The sequence below is a fragment of the Capricornis sumatraensis genome, chromosome 20 (genome assembly GCF_032405125.1).
Source record: "Capricornis sumatraensis isolate serow.1 chromosome 20, serow.2, whole genome shotgun sequence".
Classification (NCBI taxonomy): domain Eukaryota; kingdom Metazoa; phylum Chordata; class Mammalia; order Artiodactyla; family Bovidae; genus Capricornis; species Capricornis sumatraensis.
Genome location: NC_091088.1, coordinates 9,210,270 through 9,232,580, shown reverse-complemented (window position 1 = coordinate 9,232,580; position 22,311 = coordinate 9,210,270). Strand labels below are relative to the sequence as shown.

Below are 22,311 nucleotides of genomic sequence, written 5' to 3'. Positions count from 1 at the left end.
AGAGTCAGCCAAAACAGCAACCGAGCACACTGCTTGCAACAGAACCATCCATTCTGTGAGTACCCTGAACAGTATTGTACATTTTCTTGTAAGATAGTCAAAACCTTAGGCATAAAATGTGGTTTCAAAAGCTTTATGAATCCAGGAGTCAAAACTTCCATTCTCAATTGTCAGCAAGAAGTTACTGATTCTGACCATTATAACATTTCAAAACCACTGATGCTGAAGACATGGGTAATGATAGGTAGCACACTGTAGAGGCACACTAAATATTCATTGAATAAATACGTGAAAAAGGCAAGCAGAGTAAGGCAAACCCCCAAGAAGCCTCAACAATTATAAGAGTAAGGAATGCTTTAATAGACTGAATGAAAAATCACCCACCCCAGTGAAAAGCAATTGTTTGTATGCAACCAAGCACATCCAGGCAATGTAAATGTTATTTCACTAAGAATTTTCATAATATTCTTAGCTAGTATTTCTTTCTTAGGTATAATTCTCTAAATCATCAGTGCCAACCTAAAAACAGCCAGAGTCCCAAAGAGTACAATTATGGAGTTCACTTAATATGGAACAGTTTCACCCAGTGTAATTTACAGAGATAAATTTCCAAACTCACAGTCAGTAAAAAAATATAATAACTCACCTTTTATTAACTCCAGTAATATTACTGGTCATATATTGATTTTTAATGGAAATAAGAGGAAACATACTAAGTTACCAAACAAATCATAATGGCATTACATCAGAAATCTAGATTGAAGTGAAGTATGTATCATAGACTGCCTTTCATCTGAATTACTTTAAGGTATGTGTTTCTGTCTTCCACAAAAGGTTTTGGGTCCCTGAGTGGCAGGCATTTATGATTATACCTCACTTGCATGACTAGAACAAAATCTCAGGTGTAATTTAAATGCTAAGGAGATGAATGGATAATTTCTTTGCCTATTCTACTTGCCCTCCAAACTACAGTAACTCCAGGGTAACAAGATATTTGTTTTACTGGGCATCACACAGGAAGCTCCCCTGAAATGGCAACTGGCGGACAGATAGGGACTTGGTCTGTTTACATCTCTTACTTTTAGAAGAATGTGAGACATAAGAAATTGTTGCTGAACATAAAGAACAAAAACTGATCACAACTTTCAGTTCCAACCACTCTGCTAAAAATGCTACATTCAGTTCGAGGCATCGTAAAAGTTGTATCTTTTAATTAAAAAAACAACAACACAGCACATTCAAGAAGATGCAATAGATTTCACTTCTTGGATTAGCCCATTTGCTTGTGGTATTTCACTTGGTATTTGCCTGGCAGATGAAATGTGTGATTGAATATATTTATTTTCAACAGTATCCAAATAGTTCCAAGCATATAGCCGTAACACTATGAAGATACATTTTGTGAAAGGTTGCCTTAAGTGCAGTCACATAAGTCCACCCAAAAAGCAGAATGTACAAATTAAGAAGAAATTCATTTTAGAACCAATTAATTAATGCCCTGCTTCTGCTGCTGCTAAGTCGCTTCAGTTGTGTCCGACTCTGTGCGACCCCATAGATGGCAGCCCACCAGGCTCCCCCGTCCCTGGGATTCTCCAGGCGAGAACACTGGAGTGGGTTGCCATTTCCTTCTCCAATGCACGAAGGTGAAAAGAGAAAGTTAAGTTGCTCAGTTGTGTCTGACTCTTAGTGACCCCGTGGACTGCAGCCTACCAGGCTCCTCTGCCCATGGGATTCTCCAGGCAAGAGTACTGGAGTGGGGTGCCATTGCCTTCTCCGAATTAATGCCCTAGGAAATCATTTTCCCTTAATATTTTTTACTTGTGCAGTTGGGAAGATGGAGAACTGGAAAGCATTCAAGATGATTATATCTAGAACTAGAGAGCTCATCAATATTGATATTGTTACATCAGAGATAATATTAAAATGACGATCTCAGGGAACCCTCCTACACTGTTGGTGGGAATGCAAACTAGTACAGCCACTTTGGAGAACAGTGTGGAGATTCCTTAAAAAATTGCAAATAGAACTACCTTATGACCCAGCAATCCCACTGCTGGGCATACACACCGAGGAAACCAGAATTGAAAGAGACACATGTACCCCAATGTTCATCGCAGCACTGTTTATAATAGCCAGGACATGGAAGCAACCTAGATGTCCATCAGCAGATGAATGGATAAGAAAGCTGTGGTACATATACACAATGGAGTATTACTCAGCCATTAAAAAGAATACATTTGAATCAGTTCTGATGAGATGGATGAAACTGGAGCCGATTATACAGAGTGAAGTAAGTCAGAAAGAAAAACACCAATACAGTATACTAACACATATATATGGAATTTAGAAAGATGGCAATGACGACCCTGTATGCAAGACAGGAAAAAAAAAAGACACAGCTGTGTATAACGGACTTTTGGACTCAGAGGGAGAGGGAGAGGGTGGGATGATTTGGGAGAATGGCATTCTATCATGTATACTATCATGTAAGAATTGAATCGCCAATCCATGTCTGACGCAGGATACAGCTTGCTTGGGGTTGGTGCATGGGGATGACCCACTGAGATGTTATGGGGAGGGAGGGGAGGGGGGTTCATGTTTGGGAACACATGTAAGAATTAAAGATTTTAAAATTTAAAAAATAAAAATAAAAAAATTTTTAAAAAATGACGATCTCATTGCTTTGTTCAACAGAGTAAAAATTTTAAGGTGTAGTGCATTGCTTGAGCAAAGTAAGATGAACCTTTTAAAGAGAGCTGGGCTAGATAAATAGGGGTCAACATGCAAAGAGTGAGACACAAAGTGTCCTAAATGTCTCTGATATTTTTCTTTTTCAGAAACAGACTGGGATCAATGAGCACCATTCAAACACATATCAGCTTTTTCACAGAATCATATCCAGTCTGGGCAACAGAGTTCTCATTCAAAATCATAAATCTGAAGCTTTTCTTGTTCACTGTGGTCTTCATTTTTAAATATAGGTTGCTTTTGCTGATTAAGGAGGGAATGAAAGTATGGAGGAATCCTAATGTTTCTTGAGATGTTGAAATTTTCTCAAAGAGATGGAAAAGATAGATTTTTTTTAAAAGGAAGACAAAACTCAAAGATGCCAGAGGAAAATCAAAATCAGTAGCAAGCGAGGCCTGAGACGGCAGTTAAGAGGTTCTTCCCATAAACAGAGACTTGTGCCTTCTGGAAGAGATACCAGGCTCACGGTGACATCTGAAGACCTACACTTGCAGCAGCCCACCGGAGGCCAGGGGCACCGAGCTCCCGAGAGGGACACACGGAGCGGTGATTGGTGATGCCGTGGAAGGCTGTAGAGACGACACGGCTGTGTGTGTAACTGACAAGACCAACTGATGAGCGAGCAGGTTTCCCGGAGGGTGACAGATGTGCTTCTGCGATCTGTCAAGTGTGGCATCTCTACCCACCACCTCTGATTCATGTCTGAACAAATGATACTGCTGGAAGAGACACAGAACCATCTTTAAGTGTTATAAATTCTTGAGCAGGGAAGAGAAGGGTGTAAGACAGCTACTGCTTTCAATTTTGCCTTCCAAAATAAATTTAGAGTTTTGCTGAAGTAGGACAAAGACGTTGAGCACTTCATGACATTGACCTAGGTAAATGCATTAAGACACTTAGAGAACCACAGGCATCTTAAAGACAGCCACATACCACTAGAAGTGGACACTGGTAAAGTAAGAAAATTTAAAAATCAATGAACAACCAATTGGTTCTTAATGTTTAAATAACAGCACATCCACTTGATAAGTTATGAAGAACCATTTAAAAAGACAAAGAATATTTTGCCACAAGAGAAATGCACTGGAGAGGATAGGAAAACATGCAAAGGAGAAAACACTGGTGTGAACAGATGCTACGTTAAGATTGACTGCAACAATGTATGGCAAACATCTGTCCCAGTTTTTGAAATGAGGAGGGCATCCTACAAACTCTAAATTAGACAAATTTTAAATTGAATTTAAAGAAGTTATTAGGATGATGATTGTTCATTTGTTTCACTTATGTTTTGTCTGTCTGTTTTTTGGCTCGACATAGACGACATCCCAGGGGGAAAAAAAGAAAGAATTTGTGTGCCCTAGGTTTTACAGATTAGAAGCAGAAAAGTGCCTGAGGAAACGCACTGCAAAATCAGCTTTGAGGAAGGGGACATGAGAAACACAGGGAGCAAATCACAACACAACTGGAGCTCCAGTAATATAAAGGAGGAAAGAATTTGGAGGGGATAAAATGATATTTCTGGTAACTGCTGTGTGAGGGTAGGTGATAAACGGAGAGGTGATTTTAATAAAGGGCAGTAAATTACCATCTTATCTATGCCTAAGATCTGCTGGAAGGAGTATTTAGAACGGAATCATGCACTCGGAAAGGGAATGACTTGCTTCAAAGATCCAAGACTGTTGCTATATTATGGGAAGGCTTCCTTGTTTTATCACTACGATGTAATCCTGTACTGGTTATCAGCAAGCTTCAGGTAGAGGCAGTGAAAGCGCACAGGCTCGGATGGAAGGAAGGAGAGAACGGTCAGTGGAGGCAGCTTCTGTGGCAACCAGCCGTGGGAGCCAAGGGCTGAGTGCGCTGCGTGTGGTTCCAGCAGCACCACTGAGGAGGGCTCAATTGGAAGACAACTTGAAAAAAAAAAACCAACACTATAGGATGACTTCACTCACTTGATGGGTTTCAACAGGTCAGAGCAATATATCTCTCGGATACCAGGAGAAGATACACTTTCTGCAGGCAGTTGAAATAAAAATGAAAGTGAAGTCACTCAGTCGTGTCTGACTCTTTGCCACCCCATGGACTGTAGCCCACCAGACTCCTCCATCCACGGGATGTTCCAGGCAAGAGTACTGGAGTGGGTTGCCATTTAAGCATTTATTATGGACTGAATTATGTCCCTCCCCTAAAAATCCATACCCTGAAGCCTGTGCCCCCCATGTGACTGTATTTGGAGGCAGGGTCTTTCAGGAGGTACTTCAGGTTAAATGAGATCATAAAGGTGGGATCCTAATGGGATACGACTGGTGGTCTTATAAGAAGAGGAGACACACACCAGAGCTCGCTCTCTCTCACTCTCTCTCGCTCTCTCTTTCTCTGACCAATCACAGAAGGAAGGCTGTGTGAGGACATAGCGAAAAGGTGGCCACCAGAAGCCAAGAAACGAGCTGTCACGAGGCATCAACCCAGCTGGCACCTTGATCTTTCATTTCCAGCCGCTAGAGCTTTGAAAATATAAATCTCTGTTGTCTGAGCCACCTAGTCTGCAGTGCTTTGCTATGACAACCCGTGCAGACTAATACAGCTCCCTGAGGGAGCACACCCCTGAACATGGGGAAGGAGCCGAGTGTTGCCAGCAGAGTCTGAGGCTGGAAAACATTACTAAAGCTGCGGAAAGATCTTTTGGACAAGACACCAGTGATTACAGGACAAAGAACAAGAACCGGAATGGGTGACTGAAGAGCTGCGGCACATCAACTTCCAGCACTTTACCCAGCAGACGGGGACCGACGTCACCGTTTTGCTCACGGAGCCCACTGAAGCGGAGGCCCCGCGTGCAGACATAGAAACAGAGGCGCCGTTCCAGTCTGGGTCTCTGAAGTGGCCTGGTTCCTCTCAGCAGCTCCCCAGGAATCTGTGTGTATTCTGCAGAATCCTATCTTGTCTGGTTTTAACCCTGAAGGCATACATATATAACATTACCTACCTTCAGGGGAGAGACCTAGGAAAGGTACCGGGGACTCTGAAAATTCCTTCGTTGATCTTGTGCCAACAATGAAGAATGAGGATCTAATTCACAGGCCACTGTATCTTTTTTCTGTCCTAGGTTGTATACTACTTGGAGCCATATCCTGTTCACTGATTCTAAAGGACAAAGAAACTGGCTTTCACACATCCACAGTGCTGACATTTTTGTCCAGCAGTAGTACTGCAATATCTTCATTTTTATGTAGCATTTTGAGAGCATTAGGAAAGTATTATACTGTGTGTATGTGTAAATAAAACTGTGACTGAAGAGTGAAGAGGAAACAAAATGGCAGATCGCCTCGATCGGGTCGATCTGCCATCTGCAGAAAGGAGCTGGTATTCCTTTCTGATTTGCACTGTTCAAGCCCCTTAGAACTTGTTCCTGGAACTACTGACTCAAAGAAGGAATTTAGACAGAATGGATAGGTCCTTGGGTATCAGAGAGCAAGGGTAGGGGGTTGTTGATGTAAAGGAGAAAACTTACATTTATATTTTCACTGGATAATGTTTGATACTTTAGTCCAACTAGTAAGGAAGAGCTTGTTGATAAAATGCAAGTGACGGAATCCTTGGAAGACACAAGCATATTACCTTATGGTTTATCATACCAGGGAGGGAACCCTGAGAACAGCCAAGTGTGAGTTCTAATACTCAAGAGAGGTGATTTCAAAGGCTCACGGAGAAGATGAGTGTATTCCATTTCAAAGAGCAATGGATCTGGCATCATTAAAGTTGGGTTCAAGCCCCAGCTCCATCCTTTCTTACTCAGTGACTTTGGAAATACCTCCTAAATTTCAATTTCTTAGTTTGTCTAATAGTGATAATATTTGCCTCCCAGGCCTGTGAGGTACACTCCACCATCGTGGAGTCCACAGGGCCCAATGCAAGAGGAATATTTGTCAATATTAATGATAATTTATGTCAACATGTGTGGAAAGCTATGAATTACAAATGAAAGTCCCAAATGTATACCACGAGGGGGAATAAACGAGAGTAATCTTTAAAAAGTGACGATGTTTTACAAGAAAATGTATTTTTTTAATATGTGGAATTAAAAGAGGAAAACACAAGTTCAGAACCCATTCATGCTTGTCAAAATTACTAAGGGCAATGAAAAACGCTTTGCATATATTTATAGGCAAAAGAAAAGCAAAGAAACTACAGGTATGTCTTTATTAATAAGAGTTAATGATGAAAAGAGAAAATTGATTTTATTTTTCTTTTACCTTCCATAAAGGAGAAAAATCTTTGAATGAGAAAACACAAAATAAAGGAATTGAAGTGCAGGATAAATAAAGGAGTTGAACATTTCTTCCCAAAATGTGGCAAGAACTTTGCAATACGACTTCCCAAATTGAAGGTGATGACCTGGGAGTTGCTACAGAGATGAAGGGGCAACATGATGGCCTAGAAAGGGGAAGATGCTAATACAATTTTATATTTATGATGTATTTTTTGTTCACCTGTCCACTGAGCGTTCTCAACCAAAATTGATCTGACAGTGGCCTATCAGATGACATTTGTTATAAATACAAAGGGAAGCAGAGACAAAGATGTATTTTCTTAAAAAAATCAGATTTGATACTCTATGATGAGGAACAGGTGAATGAACACTCAAGGTTCTACTGAATTTCTATTAGGAGGATGGAGAGAGGCAAGGTGATTTGATCATGTAAGACTCCACAGAGGAAGGAGGTGAGGCTAGGTTTCAGTGGAAGTTTTCCAGGAGGATTTAGAGGAAGTGATTGAAGGCAACCAGGTGAAGGGAACAGCAGCTGGAAAGACCAAGTGACAGAGGCTAGAGCAGTGGTCCCCAGCCTTTTTGGCACCAGGGACTAGTTTCACAGAAGGCAGTTTTTCCACAGACTGGGGTTGGGGTATATGGTTTCGGGATGATTCAAGCACATTGACTGTGCGCTTAATTTCTACTACTACATCAGCTCCACCTCAGAGCGTCAGGCATTAGATCCCAGAGGCTGGATCCCTCTAGGCTGGAGGACCCTTGGGCCGGGGGGTCAAGACTGGGAGGGAGAGAAAGCAGTCAAGACCAACAAAAGGGATAAGCAGATTCAGAGGAGGAAGTTATTTGTTTGCTCCCCTAGTAAGTTGGAATTTCAACTGAAAACACCTAACAATGAAATACAGCTATGAGACAAGACTTGGTTTCTTTTTTGATAAAAGCCTTAAAACACTGATTAAAAACATCAATGCATTTTTATGGGAGACATACCTAAAAATAGGATATATGTGTAAGTATTTAAAAATACTGCATGAGTCACAGGAAGTAGTGAGGGAGGAAGGGGCCAGCTGCCTTGCCAGTCTTGTCGGCCAGATCAGCCCTGGCAATCGTAACGATGGCAGATGCCACAGCCGGAGCCCCTCACACCCAGCAAAGTGAGCAAGGGAGGCTCGATTCTGCTAACTCAGAACAAGCGGGCCCTGCTGGCATCTTCTCTAGAGACGATCTCAGTGATTAATGATACTGCATATACTCTTTTCATGCTGATCTATTTAATGTTGCAATTTATATATACATACACACACACCATGGGGTCGTTAAGAGTCGGACATGACTGAGTGACTTCACTTTCACTTTTCATTTTCATTCATTGGAGAAGGAAATGGCAACCCACTCCAGGGTCCTTGCCTGGAGAATCCCAGGGACGGGGGAGCCTGGTGGGCTGCCGTCTCTGGGGTTGCACAGAGTCGGACACGACTGAAGCGACTTAGCAGCAGCAGCAGCACACACACATATATGTATATATAAAGCAAGGGAGAGAGAGACAGAAAGAGAAGGAAAGGTTTCTAAGACATGAACATGATCGTTTACAAGGCCACAGCAGCAGATATCTCAGTTTTATGCACCAAGCATAGCAAATAATTGCAATCGTAACTTTATTCTTAGTACCCAAAATTTTACATCATATTTTTGGTAGCTTCCTTTTTCCATTTCTCTAGTGGATATTTGACTATGAACCATTTTATTTCATCACATTCCACTTTGTGATTTGATCCTATAGGTTGCTATGAAGTTAAGAAAACAGAAGTTATCGAAAGTGTTTGCTCTTTGCTTTCTTCAATCTATCTTAGGGCTTTCTCCAAACTTTCTCTCTTTTTGTGTGTTTTAGGAAGGACTACACAGTAGCGCTCTTGTAAAGAACAGGCCTGCCAATGAAGGAAACAAAAGATGTGGGTTTGACCTCTGGGTCAGGAAAAGCCCCTGGAGGAGGACATGGAAACCCACTCTAGTATTCTAGCTTAGAGAATCCCATGGATAGAGGAATGTGGAGGGCTACCGTCCAAAGGGTTGCAAAGAGTTGAACACGACTGAAGCGACTTAGCACACATACATCTCATGATACTTAAGAAGCTGTATGATGACATTTTAGAGGCGCATGATGTTTTCTTAAGAGGATTATAATATAGGCTCCATGTTTAAAGTACAACAGTTCAAACATCATACACAGAATGAAACAAAAGAGCCTAATTGAGCAGCTTTATAACCTTGACGAAAATTCCCTCAACACCACTTTAGACAGAATTGCTTTTATTTTAGCAATGCTCTTTTAATTAAGTCCTAAACATCTAAAACATGGCAAATGTAAATATGTATTATAAATCCTTAATTATGAGGATCACTAAGCATTCATGCAGCTTTCTGCCTTGGAGATAGATTCTTTTTGTTTAAAGTCAGCCAAAATTGAGAGATAAAAGTGAATGATGTGAAAAACGCAAAGTTTGTTTAGAATGCCCTGTCCCTTTACCACGTTGTCTTTAAGAGTTATATTATGTTTCAATTTACCTAAGTGATTTTTAAGTCAAAATCTCTCCTGCCATTTTCTGCCTTCGTTGCCATATTCATAAAGACTAGCACCCTGAGACTGACTGGAAGTTAAGTATTGGCAATCCTAAGGTCTTCATGGCATTTCCTAGAAAATAAAGCACTTTGGGGTCACAGAAGATCCCTCTGCTTGGGATAAGTTTAAATCGGATGCAAAAAAACCTCCTGCTATTTTTTTAATCCCATATACTGTTTTTAAACTATACGGGAGACTATTCTGTGTGGCTGCAATAAAATAAAAATCTTATTATATATCCCAACAATACTTAATTGAAAATGTGCCACCTAGGGGAATATTTTCCATTTCTCTGTCAACATGGCCTGTTTCCCAATCTCCACCCACAATGTCTTCCAACATCAGTGCGCACGCATGTGCACACACATACACACACAGTTTCATCTCAGCAATTCATTTCTCTCACAGACCATTTGGCATTTAGTTCCTTCCTTCTGTGTATCTACTGACGAACAAATCTTAAAAGACAAACACATATCACTACCTTTCAAAACCAAACACTAGTCTTCAAGATCGAAATACATAGTCAGGGTTTCTCCAGTGGCTCGGTGGTAAAGAATCCACTCGCCAATGCAGGGGACACAGATATGATCCCTGGTCCGGGAAGAACCCACACGCCAGGGAGCAACTAAGCCTGCGCACCACAGCTACTGAGGCTGTGCTCTAGAGCCCACCCTCCGCAACGAGAGACGCCACCGCGGTGAGGAGCCTGCACACCACAGCTAGGCAGTGGCTGCAACTAGAGAAGAATCCCAAGTAGCAACCAAGACCCACCACAGCCAAAAGAATAAATAAATAGATAAAATTATTTTAAAAATTAAAAATACATATTCGATCTTTTAGAACAAAGCTATTAGTCAGTCCAGAAATAAGTTGAACTTTCCCAAATTTTCTCAAAAGTCTCTCCTTGGGTTCTGAAACACAAAGGTAACTGGTTCACATTAACAGGAAGATGTGGGGCTCTTAGCTGTGGGCTGCTCATTGTCACCCAACCTACTAATCCCAAGGCCTGCAACCAATTCCTAGGAGAGTTTATCCATGCCCTTCAATGGACATTCAAAAAATATCTCTCTATACGTTATAACTTCAGAGTTAAGTCTGAAGTAAATGAAATTACAGGTTGTAGTTTGTCTTAAAACTATACAGTAAATGTAATTTAGGAAAGCAGTTGAATTTATATATTCACATGCTGTTTCTAAACTAATATCAACCTGTGGCCTCATTTGTAAGTACCATAATTGCCAGTGAGGGAGAAAAAATATTGGTTACAGAAACAAATACGTCTTTTACAATTTAGAAGCATATAACATCTTAATCTAGAGCACTGCCAAGTAATAAGAGGTACTTAATAAAAAGAAAGTAATTAGAGCTGTAGGCCAACTGATACATATTACACCCTTTTTTCCTTTGTGATTTAAAAATCTTAGAGGTAAATTTCTTCACTGCTCTATTAAATACTTATGGCATAAAAAATTTTATAGTTACTAATTTTAAACTACTTAAAATGTCAAATGTTTTCAGGCTTCACTCACTTTTCCAATTATTACATTGGAATGACTCATTAACTGTAACATAAACAGGCTCATTTTTACCTCCTGTTATGCTATTTCTCTGATTTTATGACCAGAATACACTTTTCCGTGAACCATGATAAAAATGCACTGGGAGGAAAAAAAATGAAGCACATACTCTTCCTCTTCCACATGCCAACATAACTCAGAAGAAATGAAGTAATGACAATTTGTAATGCATTTTGCATGTGAATTATTTACCATTAAGTAATAATTGTAGTTTCTGGTACCATGTATGTGAATGCCCAAAAAGACATTCTAGCAAAAACTTTATCCTTTCAAAGTCAACTGGCAAGCAAAAATATCTCTACTTGTGCAGTAGTATATCTGATAATGGTTTTTACCAACACAGAGTGATCAGCATCGTGGAAGGTATAAATTCTCAGATAGTAAACAGAGAATGATAGTTCTAGAAGTCAAATAAATAAACACATGGATACGTAATACATGCCTAATTGAAGCACACAACCAGACAACAAGAGCCTTAGAACTCATTGAAGAAATCTAAATTTGAAATCTCAGACACCGGTTTCCCTCCAAAAGATAATCCAATATCAATGACATCTTGGTTATTTAGAAATACATTTATTGTATCTTAGCCTTATGGGTAAACTACCTATTATTTCTCAAGAAATTTTGAACTTTCAAAAAAAAAAAACTCAAAGACTTCAAATTATGATATTAATATTGTGGATGATTTACTCATTTAAGTATATACAGTTAATTGAAGCTTTTTGATGAGTTTAAGGACTTTTCATCCTTCTAAAGCTCCATTTTGTTTGCATTTTATTTGGGGGCATTTATTTCTCTTTCTGAGATCCTTCTTTTTAAAGGGGCCAAAATCAAACTGACCTTAGCATTTGATGCTACTATTCAAGACATGCTTTTAAAGATCTGTTTGTTAAAGAGTATTTCTGAAAGTTCCCAACTGAAATACCCATTAAAACAATGATCCAAATATTCTATGAGGATTCACCCTTCCATCACCAAGAACACAGCTCAGTTCACCTCATGATTATGGTTAATCCATGAAACCTCCCCTATTTTAAGCACATATTCTATGACAGTTTCATCCTTCCTTATCATACTAGTTAACTTGAAAAACTGCAATAATTCTAGAAAAATATGAAATGTTACTGAGGCCAAGATTTCTGAATTAATAAAAATGAAAAAATAATTAAGCTAAAAGCAAGAATGGAAACACCAGGCTGCTGAACAAATCCAAATCTGCATTCTTTAATATTAATATTTCACCAGAAACATTCACTACCAATCTGAATACACATATCTGAGATTTAAGTAACAATGTTGGATAAATTCTTATTATTTTCCATACTGTTTTCAGGAGCGAGGTCATTATGGAAACTTAAAAGTCACAGTGGAGGGAAGGAGAAGAATTTTTTAGAGGACAGAGAAGGACTTCGTAAGTAACCTGACTAATCAGTCATATGATTCATAAGTTGACAACATTAAGGCCCTAATATGACTTATCTAAGGTAAAAGGGATTCAGATTCTAAATGTAGTATCAAATTGTGAAAAAGAGATGTTTGCAAAGCAAGACTGATATTCTATTGTAAAAAAGTTCAGAATCCTGTAAACGACTGTCATTATCCTTTTTTATCTATTTACCATGAAGAGTCATGAATCCACTCATCACTCTTGTCAATGTCCAGAGTAAGTCCCATTAAGGAAGTTTTATGAGACTGTCCTAGGCTGACATGATCTGGAAATTGGTCTTTTGATAAGACAGAAATCTTCAGTAGCCCTGGACCATTATAAACAGTTTTATGAAAAATAAATTAACATATAGCCATTTATTTTGGGGAAAATGCTACAATGAAATTTCAAGGAAAATAATTTTTAAAATACAATACTCTATTATTTTTTAACTCAAACTTCTAAAAAACACCATAGTAAACAGTATAAAGTAAATAAAATGAGGCCACTCATCAGTATTTGGAAAGGAAAATTAAATACAATTCCAAATAGATAAGGCATTCTTATAAAAATTAATTATCTTGGCATGAGTAGGTGAAAGGCACCTGCTTAATTATTATAAATTCTCAGTGGGCAGTGCTTAAATGAAACTCTACTTTTCAATTTATTACAGAAAGTTTGCCAATTTCAGAATTTTTAGGAAGCTACTGTAAAAGTCATAAGGACAAGAACACTTCCCCTAAGATGATTTACTTCATACAATCAGTGATTTCAAATGCAAGTTCCTGATAATTATTGAGTGGAATATTTTAAACTCATGAAAGTATCAAATAACAATAGAATTTTCATTCAAAATATCTAAGATGTAATTACTTATATACTTTATTGAGCTTCTTATACTAATGGGATTACTTGAGATTGAAAGTGACTCTTTAGCAGCCAAAACTGCTGAAACTTTGCAAATAGTTATAAATAATTCATACCCGTGGAAATAACAAGATTTCTGAAGGATAAAGTATTTAAAAAGACATATGTCAAGAAGATGCTAATGAAGGCCTTTTCTGTTATGTGTGTGCTGAGTTGCTCAGTTGTGCCAACTCTGTACCTCATGGATTATAGCCCGCCAGGTTCCTCTGTCCATGGGGTTCTCCAGGCAAGAATACTGGAGTGCCATGCCCTCCTCCAGGAGATCTTCCCAACCCAGGGATCAAACCTAGGTCTCCCGCACTGCAGGTGCATTCTTTACTGTCTGAGCCACCAAGGAAGTCCTTTTCTGTTATAGATTCTGGCAATTGTATCATTACAGTCCATACTTTAATTCTTCAGGAATGTATTTGTATGCTAAATAGTTAAGACTAAATTTTAATTTTATCATAGCAGTATGTAATTTATCCACTATCCAGGTCATATCATTATACTGTATTTTGTATTCTTTAAATCAAAGGTCAATGAACTTTTTCTATAAAGAGCTAGAGAACAGATAATATTATGCAGATTCTTATATGACAAGAGGGAAGTCAATTTTAAAATGATTTTATTGATAAAATTTAAAATATAAGAATAATTAAGTATAAAGTTTTGCCATACAGGTCTACTAATGAGAAGAATTGCGGGGGACTGCCCGTGAAGGGTTAAGTCTTGGGAGCTGCTCGGCAGGTATGCAGAGCCTTAGGTACGTTCCTAAGCTCCCTGTCCCGCCCCCTTGAAGAATTTTTATAGCCCTTAAGGTCAGGATGTCTTGCAACATGTCATAGAAGATAGATTACTTAGTATACACTGTACACAATGGTAAGGGTCTAGTGATTGTATCCTGAGGTTAAAAAATAATCTTGTACATGTCTTAAGTCACGTACATTATCCTATAAATACTATAGCCTAATAAAGAAAGGCATCAGCCAATTGTGGTCTGATCCTCTCAACCCCATCTTTTGTCTCTCTCTTATTTTTCTTAGCAGGGACGCTCCGTTCTCTCCCTGTGCAGGTGCAACTCTTGCTTGTGCTGGCCGCGGCAAAGAATGAACAACTAAAATTTGAATTTAATATGATTCTCTTATGCCACAAATAATCCTTCAGTTATTTTTTTTCAAATATTTAAAAATGTAAAAACCCACTCTTAATTCACAGAATATGACACAAAACAGGCAGTGGGCAAGACTTGGCCCATGGGCTGTATTTTACCAACCTCTGAACTAAATATTACATTATCTTACAAGGGATATTTTACAATCCTATTGTTTTCAAGGTAAATTAATTCAATCTTGATACAGACATTGGCTTCCATAAAGAATTGTTTATATACGATATAGATTCTGAAATTGATTTTAGAAGACATGAAAATGCTTTGTAAATACTTAGGGTAAGCACTGGGTATCATATGAAAGTCATGTGTTCGATCGCCTATTGGCTATGAGCTGTATTATCTCCACAGCTGGAGGCTGCTCTACTCAGAAATGATTTGAAATGCATACAGTCAGGGAGGGGAATGCATCAAATTGATGAAAACAAATATAGTACTGCTGTTAGAAAAGCGAGTCAAAGTTCAGGCTCACCTTTATGTCCTGAGGCCAGCTATTTATGTATTACATCATATAATTCTATTTCATCAGTGCTTTACTCTTCTTGTATTCTGGTTATTTTTTGCTATGGAAAAGAATTTGGGTGGAGGAAAATAAAGAAGTTTCTAGAAAAAAGTACCAGACTGAATTTCAGCAATTTGAGAATCTGACCAGTAGCAATTAGGTGGTATCCCAGAGCCCCCAAGAGTGATCATCTACTTAAGTCATGATCTTCATCTCCTGTTAATTCTAATATACTCTTTAGTGCTTCTTTCAGGTAGATATCAGATACAGCCTTTATTCCAAACAGCAAAAAGAAAGAACACAGCAAGAACTTAACCTCTAATTATGTCATTCAGAAGCTGCTTGGTAAGCATTAAAACTCTCAGTGTGTCTGAAGCCAGAGCTTCCATCACATAATGTGCAGGGGTAAAAAGCAAAACTCCTAACTTGCCTCAAGACTAACACCTGTTCTTCCACCACATCAAACCCCCCCTTAACAAGGTCTTAGTGCTCAGAACAAAACTGGGTTCATGAGAGCAATTTAAAAATAGATGACTCCCTTCTCAGTGCACATGTCTCACTTAGTAGCAAGTGAGGAAACCAGTAACAGCCTGTGCAACTTATCAAAGCGCAAGCCCTTCTGGAAGAGTCTGTCTCTAAACTTTCATGGAAGGAGCCCTTCAATACAATCACAAGCACCTTGACCAGAACAAGGAGGACAGACCTGGGGCTGGTTCAACACTTCTGAAACATCAAGTACGGTGCCAGTAGGCAAAGAAGGTGGTCGGTTCAACATATTTCATCTTTAGTTAGAAGAGGAGTAGTAAGCCACCAAAGATGTGGAAGCACGTGGGCCCAGTGGTTTCTGCTTCTTTATATAAACATATGTTCACACACACAAATACATACACATGGACATGAATATCTGTGTGAGTGTTCGCACAGAATCCTTCTACTGTAAAGTCGCCCTGTTGATTAATCGCATCAACTAACATTCAAATTAAAGTTGCCTCATCCCTGAGCTGTCCCTGGTGTAGAGATGCTGTCCCGTGCAAATGTTCACACTGGCAGCCTTAGGCAGTCTTGGGCCGATGCAATGGACAGCCGACTTGCCTACTGGCGAATCAGCTGTTCCATGTCTTTGTATTCACCTGAGAGACTGACCTTTAATTTTCTTTATTTCCATTCAGTTCTACCCGACTTTAATATGGGTGTTCAAGATTGATTCGTTTTAATATAAAAGTCTTATCCAAAAGAATTATTGGAGTTATAATACTTTAAAAATACTCATGCTGGCATGCTGGTTGATGGTCACTTGTCCATACAGTGAATTTCAACCTTTCTGGCAAACATATAGACTTGTTCCTCCAAAAAAGATACAACATATGAAGCACCATGACTTGGTAACATGTAGACCTTGCTTCCTTCACACACCAAAATATCAAATGTTAAAGAGTGAAATGAAATTGGGAAATGAATTTTTCTTTTACATCTTTTGCAACAAGTTATTTTATCAGTGTGATAGTAACAAGAAATTGCTAACTGCACCTTTAATTATCTAAAGTCATTTTACCTGCATTTATGACACTTCAAGAACAGTCAACTCTGAAAATATATTGGTAACCAAGAATTCCAACTTTAATATTTAAATGTCCCTAAGAATTTAAGAGCCTATAGGTTCTTTAAGTTTATCCAATGTGTAAAAGAGCATTAAACGACTTCCTGAAAAATAAGCCCAACCAGAGGTAAGCACCCACAAACATTGTACTCTTCTCAGATCTTCTAGGCAGCTCATCTTCCCTTTGAAGAATATACATTACAAAGAAAGCTACTGGATGTCATTCTGCCTTTTACTGGACTTCAAGAAAGCAAACAAATGTAAACAAGTAGCCCAATCAGTTACATTAATTGATGATAAACTCAAACAGGCAGTGTATTGGAAAGACAAGACTGCCTCTAGGCCAGACTTTCAGCTCTGCTTTCCTTAAGGGAAGGACGCTTCAAATGATGTGCTTTCCATTGTAAGAGTGACCTCTAGTGCTTCCTTTTTTACTGAACTTCAGTAGTTGGACGATGTATTATGCCTTTTCTACAAAACTTTCTCTGTGTGTGTGCAAGTGGGTCTGTGTTATTACTGTTTATTGCAAATGCTACTTTTACAGCATCCCAAGATTTTGACTCGGTGAAAACATGCACATTTTTTTGACTCATGGCATTCTTACACCCACAAATGAAAACGGAGACTGAGACACAGCACAGAGCCCGAGTGAAGCCCTCTCCCTTCAGAGTGATAGATGCACCGCACCATTAAATGAGTTAATAGTGACTGGAACCATGAAAGCACAGTGGCCATTCCGTGATCACAAGCATCTGACTTTTGCCAGTAAGGTCATTTCCAATGTTCTTCCCACATCAGAGTGCTTCAGTGCACTCAAGGGATGTGCCCAAGCGAATGTCTGGTTACTGGCTTATTTGTGTCCCCAAACCTAAAGCTGGTTGAACAATAGTGACACAAACTCTTGAACAGGCCTTACCAGCAGATAAGCTTTTCCTCTGAAGTACAAGAAAGAAAAAGTCATATTTGCTGAGCTTGTTGATCATTCATCAAGAAGGGGGAAATTCTCCCATTTAGAGATTTTAGGCCAAATATCACTTTTAAACTTTTCTTCTCTCTAATAAAAACTGGATGGAGAGATCTCTGCCAAATTATTTCAGATGATACTTACATTAGAAATGAGGTCTTAAATAAATCCTCCCTCATACCATTAACTCAGAATCAGAATATTCAATCACAAATTTATGAAGCTACAAATTCAAGGATAGCACTTCTGAAAAATCACCTGAGTGTATTTTCTTTAAGTGACATTCAGGGCTCAGGTGCTCTCTCAGCAATGCTGGAGTCTCTCATTCTGGTGCCACTGAGGACGCAACTCCGAGTATCAAGGTTCACCTCCCCGATTCTGCCCCTGGATTCTGCAGCACCTTTCAGTTATTATCCTGGCATCATTTTAAAGGCGCAGCCAGCTACTGGTCTGCCAAAGCGCAAACTTCAGAAATCTAAGCTAATGCAGCATCATGCAAAGTCTGCTAGTTGTTTTCCTGCTACACATAATTCCAATTAAATTCAGTAAACCTAAAAAAGGGCAGAAATGAAGAAAGGAACATTCACTGGCTATTCCTTGGTTCAGATGCTAATTTAATGCTTTACTAGAACTTGAGCTTTCTCAATGAATACACAAATACCAGAGGATAAGATTCTGTTCACAGACCAAAAAAAAAAAAAAAAAACCAACAACGAGAAATGATACTTGGCATATTCTGACCAGACCCAGAGGAATGACATGTGTAAACCCAGTCATATTCCCAAGATTTTTTAAATGATGCTTCCTGTATAGCAATATGTTTTGCAGCAGTCCGAGTTGCAAATAATAATCATAAAAAAAAAATAACAGAATTAAAGTTTTGCAGAGAGGCCCCCTGCAAGTTTTAAATCATGTATGTATACTTACAGGAATTCCCAGCTAAAACCCTGTTCCAATTTGGAGCAGACAGCAGAAGTAGCGTCTTGAGGACCGCTCCGGTGACAGACCCCATGTTCACGTTTACTGGGCTCCCCCAAAAGGTCCTGAGTGGCTCTCCGACCGCTCCAGTGCTGTTCTCAGTCCCCCGCCCAGCTCTGTCTGGGTCTTCAGCACCTCTGGGTCGCTCAGTCTCCCTCCTTCTCTCTCCCTCTGAACAGCACCCCTCTCTCTCACTCACACACACACACACACACACACACACACACACACACACACACGCACGCACACCACAGCCCTGACTGCTCACTGAAAAGCGCCCAGCATCTTTTCTAACAAGCATCCACACTGCCGAGGCCACGCCCACCCCTCGCAGCCGTGGTCCCAGAAATTGGCAGCCGCGTCCCTCCTCCGAATTCGCAGCGGCGCCCGGAGCTCCACTGCGCGCTGCGCCGCTGATGAAAGCTGGACCTGGAGGCGCGGCCTACTGCTCCCGGGCCTCCTCGGGGCTCCCTCCCCGTCTCTTCTATACTTCAATAATCCTTAACCCTTTTCTCCCCTCCGGAGATGTCAGTGGGGGGCGGGGCGAGGCGGTGGAGCCTCCTGATTTTCCGGAGGTCTCGCCTTCAGCAAAGCCAGTCAACGTACTGAGCTAATTCCTGATTATCCGGGAGTGCATCCAGGTAAAATTGCGCTTTGTTTCAAAACAAAAGCATAAAATGAGACAGAAGTAACTAAGCAGCATTGCTAAATTGTAGCTAAAACTGTCCTTGGGGAAAATACTTGCTGTTGTTTTTCCTCTGTTTATATAAAATTCTCCTCTTCAGCTATGGTGCCAGCATTTTTATTATGGAATTGCCTCACAAGGAAACAGACATTCCTGTTTGGCACATATTTAAAATCATCTAGTAATAGTCTACAGGAAATTAACATTTCTTATTTTAGTGCATCAGGAGTACAAATCCACAAACTGAATACTTTGGCTAGATCTATTTTGATGAATGCATCAGGCTGTGAATACACACTGGCATGCTACAATCAAATTCTTTAATAACAATTCTCAAAAGGCCCCAAAATAAAAATGACGAGATACTGAAGACAAGGAACCCCCCACAAACACACACACACACAACACACTTATACCAAACCTCCTAAACAATATAAAGATGTTTTCAAATGGTCTAGAAGACAGAGGAGTAAAGTTGAGTTCAGAAGATCACCAACTACAGAAAAATTATTCTTCTAATGGCTGATCCACGGATACTACCAGTTCTTGAACAGAATATTAAAATATTTAAATAATGAAGTTAATACCACATAATAAGTGTATTGCATGGGTCATAGAAGGATAAATAATCTCTTTAAAATAAATGTCAAGATATTTAACTTAGAATGTGCTACAGAATGGGAATCCTGAGGTTCTCAAGCACTTCTTGGTGATAACAAATAAGAAGAAACAGAAGCATTCAGCAACAGCAACCTTGCTATGAAATGAATGAAATAAGGGGGAAATGGGAGAAGTCGTCTCCAGTATAACCGTAAGAGATAGCTCTTACCTGCAAACAAAGCAGAACAGGTATTTTTAATGTTTCTATTTTGCACATGAGAAAACAAGAACAAGAATTGAAATGATTTGAGGAGATCATAGAGTTAGCAAGAGAAGCACTGAGGACTGGATTTTGTTTTTCTGACCCCCATTTTACTGCTCTCATTTGAGGACTTGCTGCCCCTCACAGAAGAGTATAACTCCCTCCTGAACTCTGCCAGCACCAGGGAAAACCTGAGGTCTGTTAAAAACAAAAAAAAAGACAGCAGTGGAAAAGAAAGGTCGTTGCTTAAGTGTTTACTCTGTATTTCTAGACCAATATCCCTGGTTTTGTTATTTTCAAACATAGCATGTTAAGCCAAAGCAGATATAAATGGATGATTTCTGTTAAGTAATTATCAAAGGAATTAAATATTGTTGAACATTATATGCCACTTATTATCTAATTAAATTATTATAGAAATCTTTGAGGGAAATATCATTGTACCCACTTAACAGACAGACTGAGCCTCAGTGAAGTTCAGCAGTCTGTCCAAAGTGTCACAGAGAGTAGGCTTGGCATTCTGGTCCACAAAGCTCTAAAACTATTTCCTTCAGTGACTCCACACAAGAGAATGGGTCTCAGACTCTCCAGAAGAGAAAAGTTGTTTTTCTACTAAAACTTTATATTTAATTGTTCCCATAAAATAAATTAGAGGATACATTTTAAAAGGATCACTACACATATCAAACATTAAAAATAACTGGACGTTTCCTGGCAATAATAACTTCTTTAGGACAAAGTGTAAATTTTCATAGCAGCCATTAAAGATGGATTTTTCCATATCAACGGGCTATGGTAATAGAATGACTTGGAGGCTGGCACTGAATAAAACACTCAGACATTTTAAGCCACTGCACCGCCAGACCCTGCCTGATGGCCTCAGAGGGGAGAGAGCCGCACTGACCACATGACACAATGGAGAGTTTAGACATTATAACCAAGAAGCCCAGATATGAATTTGGCTTTCACTGTGGTTCTGATCACTCTTCGACTTCCTTTTTTTAAAAAGATAAGAGAATAATGGCTCAGAGTCATCCTGATATAATTTGTGACAACCCCCCACTGAGTGCCTAGCACGTGGTGGGTCTGTAATCACTCACTGGCCTTAGCTATCTGCACGCTGACTGCTCAGAGTAGTGGTTTGAGCAGGCAGTGTTGGAGTCTGGTAGCCCAGCTTCAAGCCTGCCCTTGAGCAAGCTGCATACTGTTCCTCATACTCAGTCTCCTCATCTGTAAACCAAGGATAAGAAGAGTATCAACTTCATGGCTGAGACAATGCTTCTGAAGTAAAAGCCCCTGAGAGTCAGACAATCAATATTGTTCCTGTAATCACTGTATTATTACAGCTCTCTTTGCACAGATGATAAATCTGATGAGGAGAGGATTATGACTTGCTAGAGGGACATGACTCATTGGTGGCAGAAAAGGGCTGTTCACCAAGACCTACTGATTTGTGCTTTTTTTTTTCTCCATCCCTTCCAGAGTGGTGCTTAATGTCAGGAGGAAAAAAAAAAAAAAGAAAGCCAATGAGTCTGAATGGGAAAAAAATCAGAAAAGCGTAGAAACCTAATTCCGCACATTACTGTACTGCTGATTCAGACGTCACAAATCATTTCTCCCCATGTATACATTGGTGGTTGTATTTTCCACTGATTAAGATAAAAACAACTGCTGGTGCTTCAGGTTTGGCGTATGCCTATTATGGGCCAGACTCTGCCTGGGAAAGCATTATAAATCAAACTAAAAATGTTACAATTTGTAAAGTAAGGCTTTCAATTTCCTTTTGGTACAACTTGCCAGAGAACTGTGTGTCCCACCACGGTGTGGACAGAGGCTCCTGGACTGTACTTCAAATTGAAAAAAGGATCATCAGGTCACAGAGGAACAAAGTCAGAGCAAAAGAGTGGAAAGAGATTAAGAGGCAACTCCTTCATTTCCCTGATTCATGTGAACTGTGTTATCTGGTGCCTGAACCTCTTACCTGGTTTTTAGATTTCTTAGAAAGGTA

The 22,311-nt window shown here is 39.5% G+C and overlaps 1 protein-coding gene across 6 annotated transcripts in view; it reads right to left on the bottom strand.

Annotated features, from left to right (window-relative positions):
- Positions 1-18,790, bottom strand: part of CNTNAP4 (contactin associated protein family member 4) — a 280,255-nt gene extending 261,465 nt beyond the window's left edge. For all 6 annotated transcript variants that reach the window (XM_068991747.1, XM_068991751.1, XM_068991753.1 and 3 more), the window contains exon 1: positions 18,706-18,790. In XM_068991747.1, coding sequence (XP_068847848.1) covers positions 18,706-18,790 — 85 coding nt within the window. The remainder of the gene's footprint in view (positions 1-18,705) is intronic.
- Between the last annotated feature and the right edge of the window lie 3,521 nt (positions 18,791-22,311).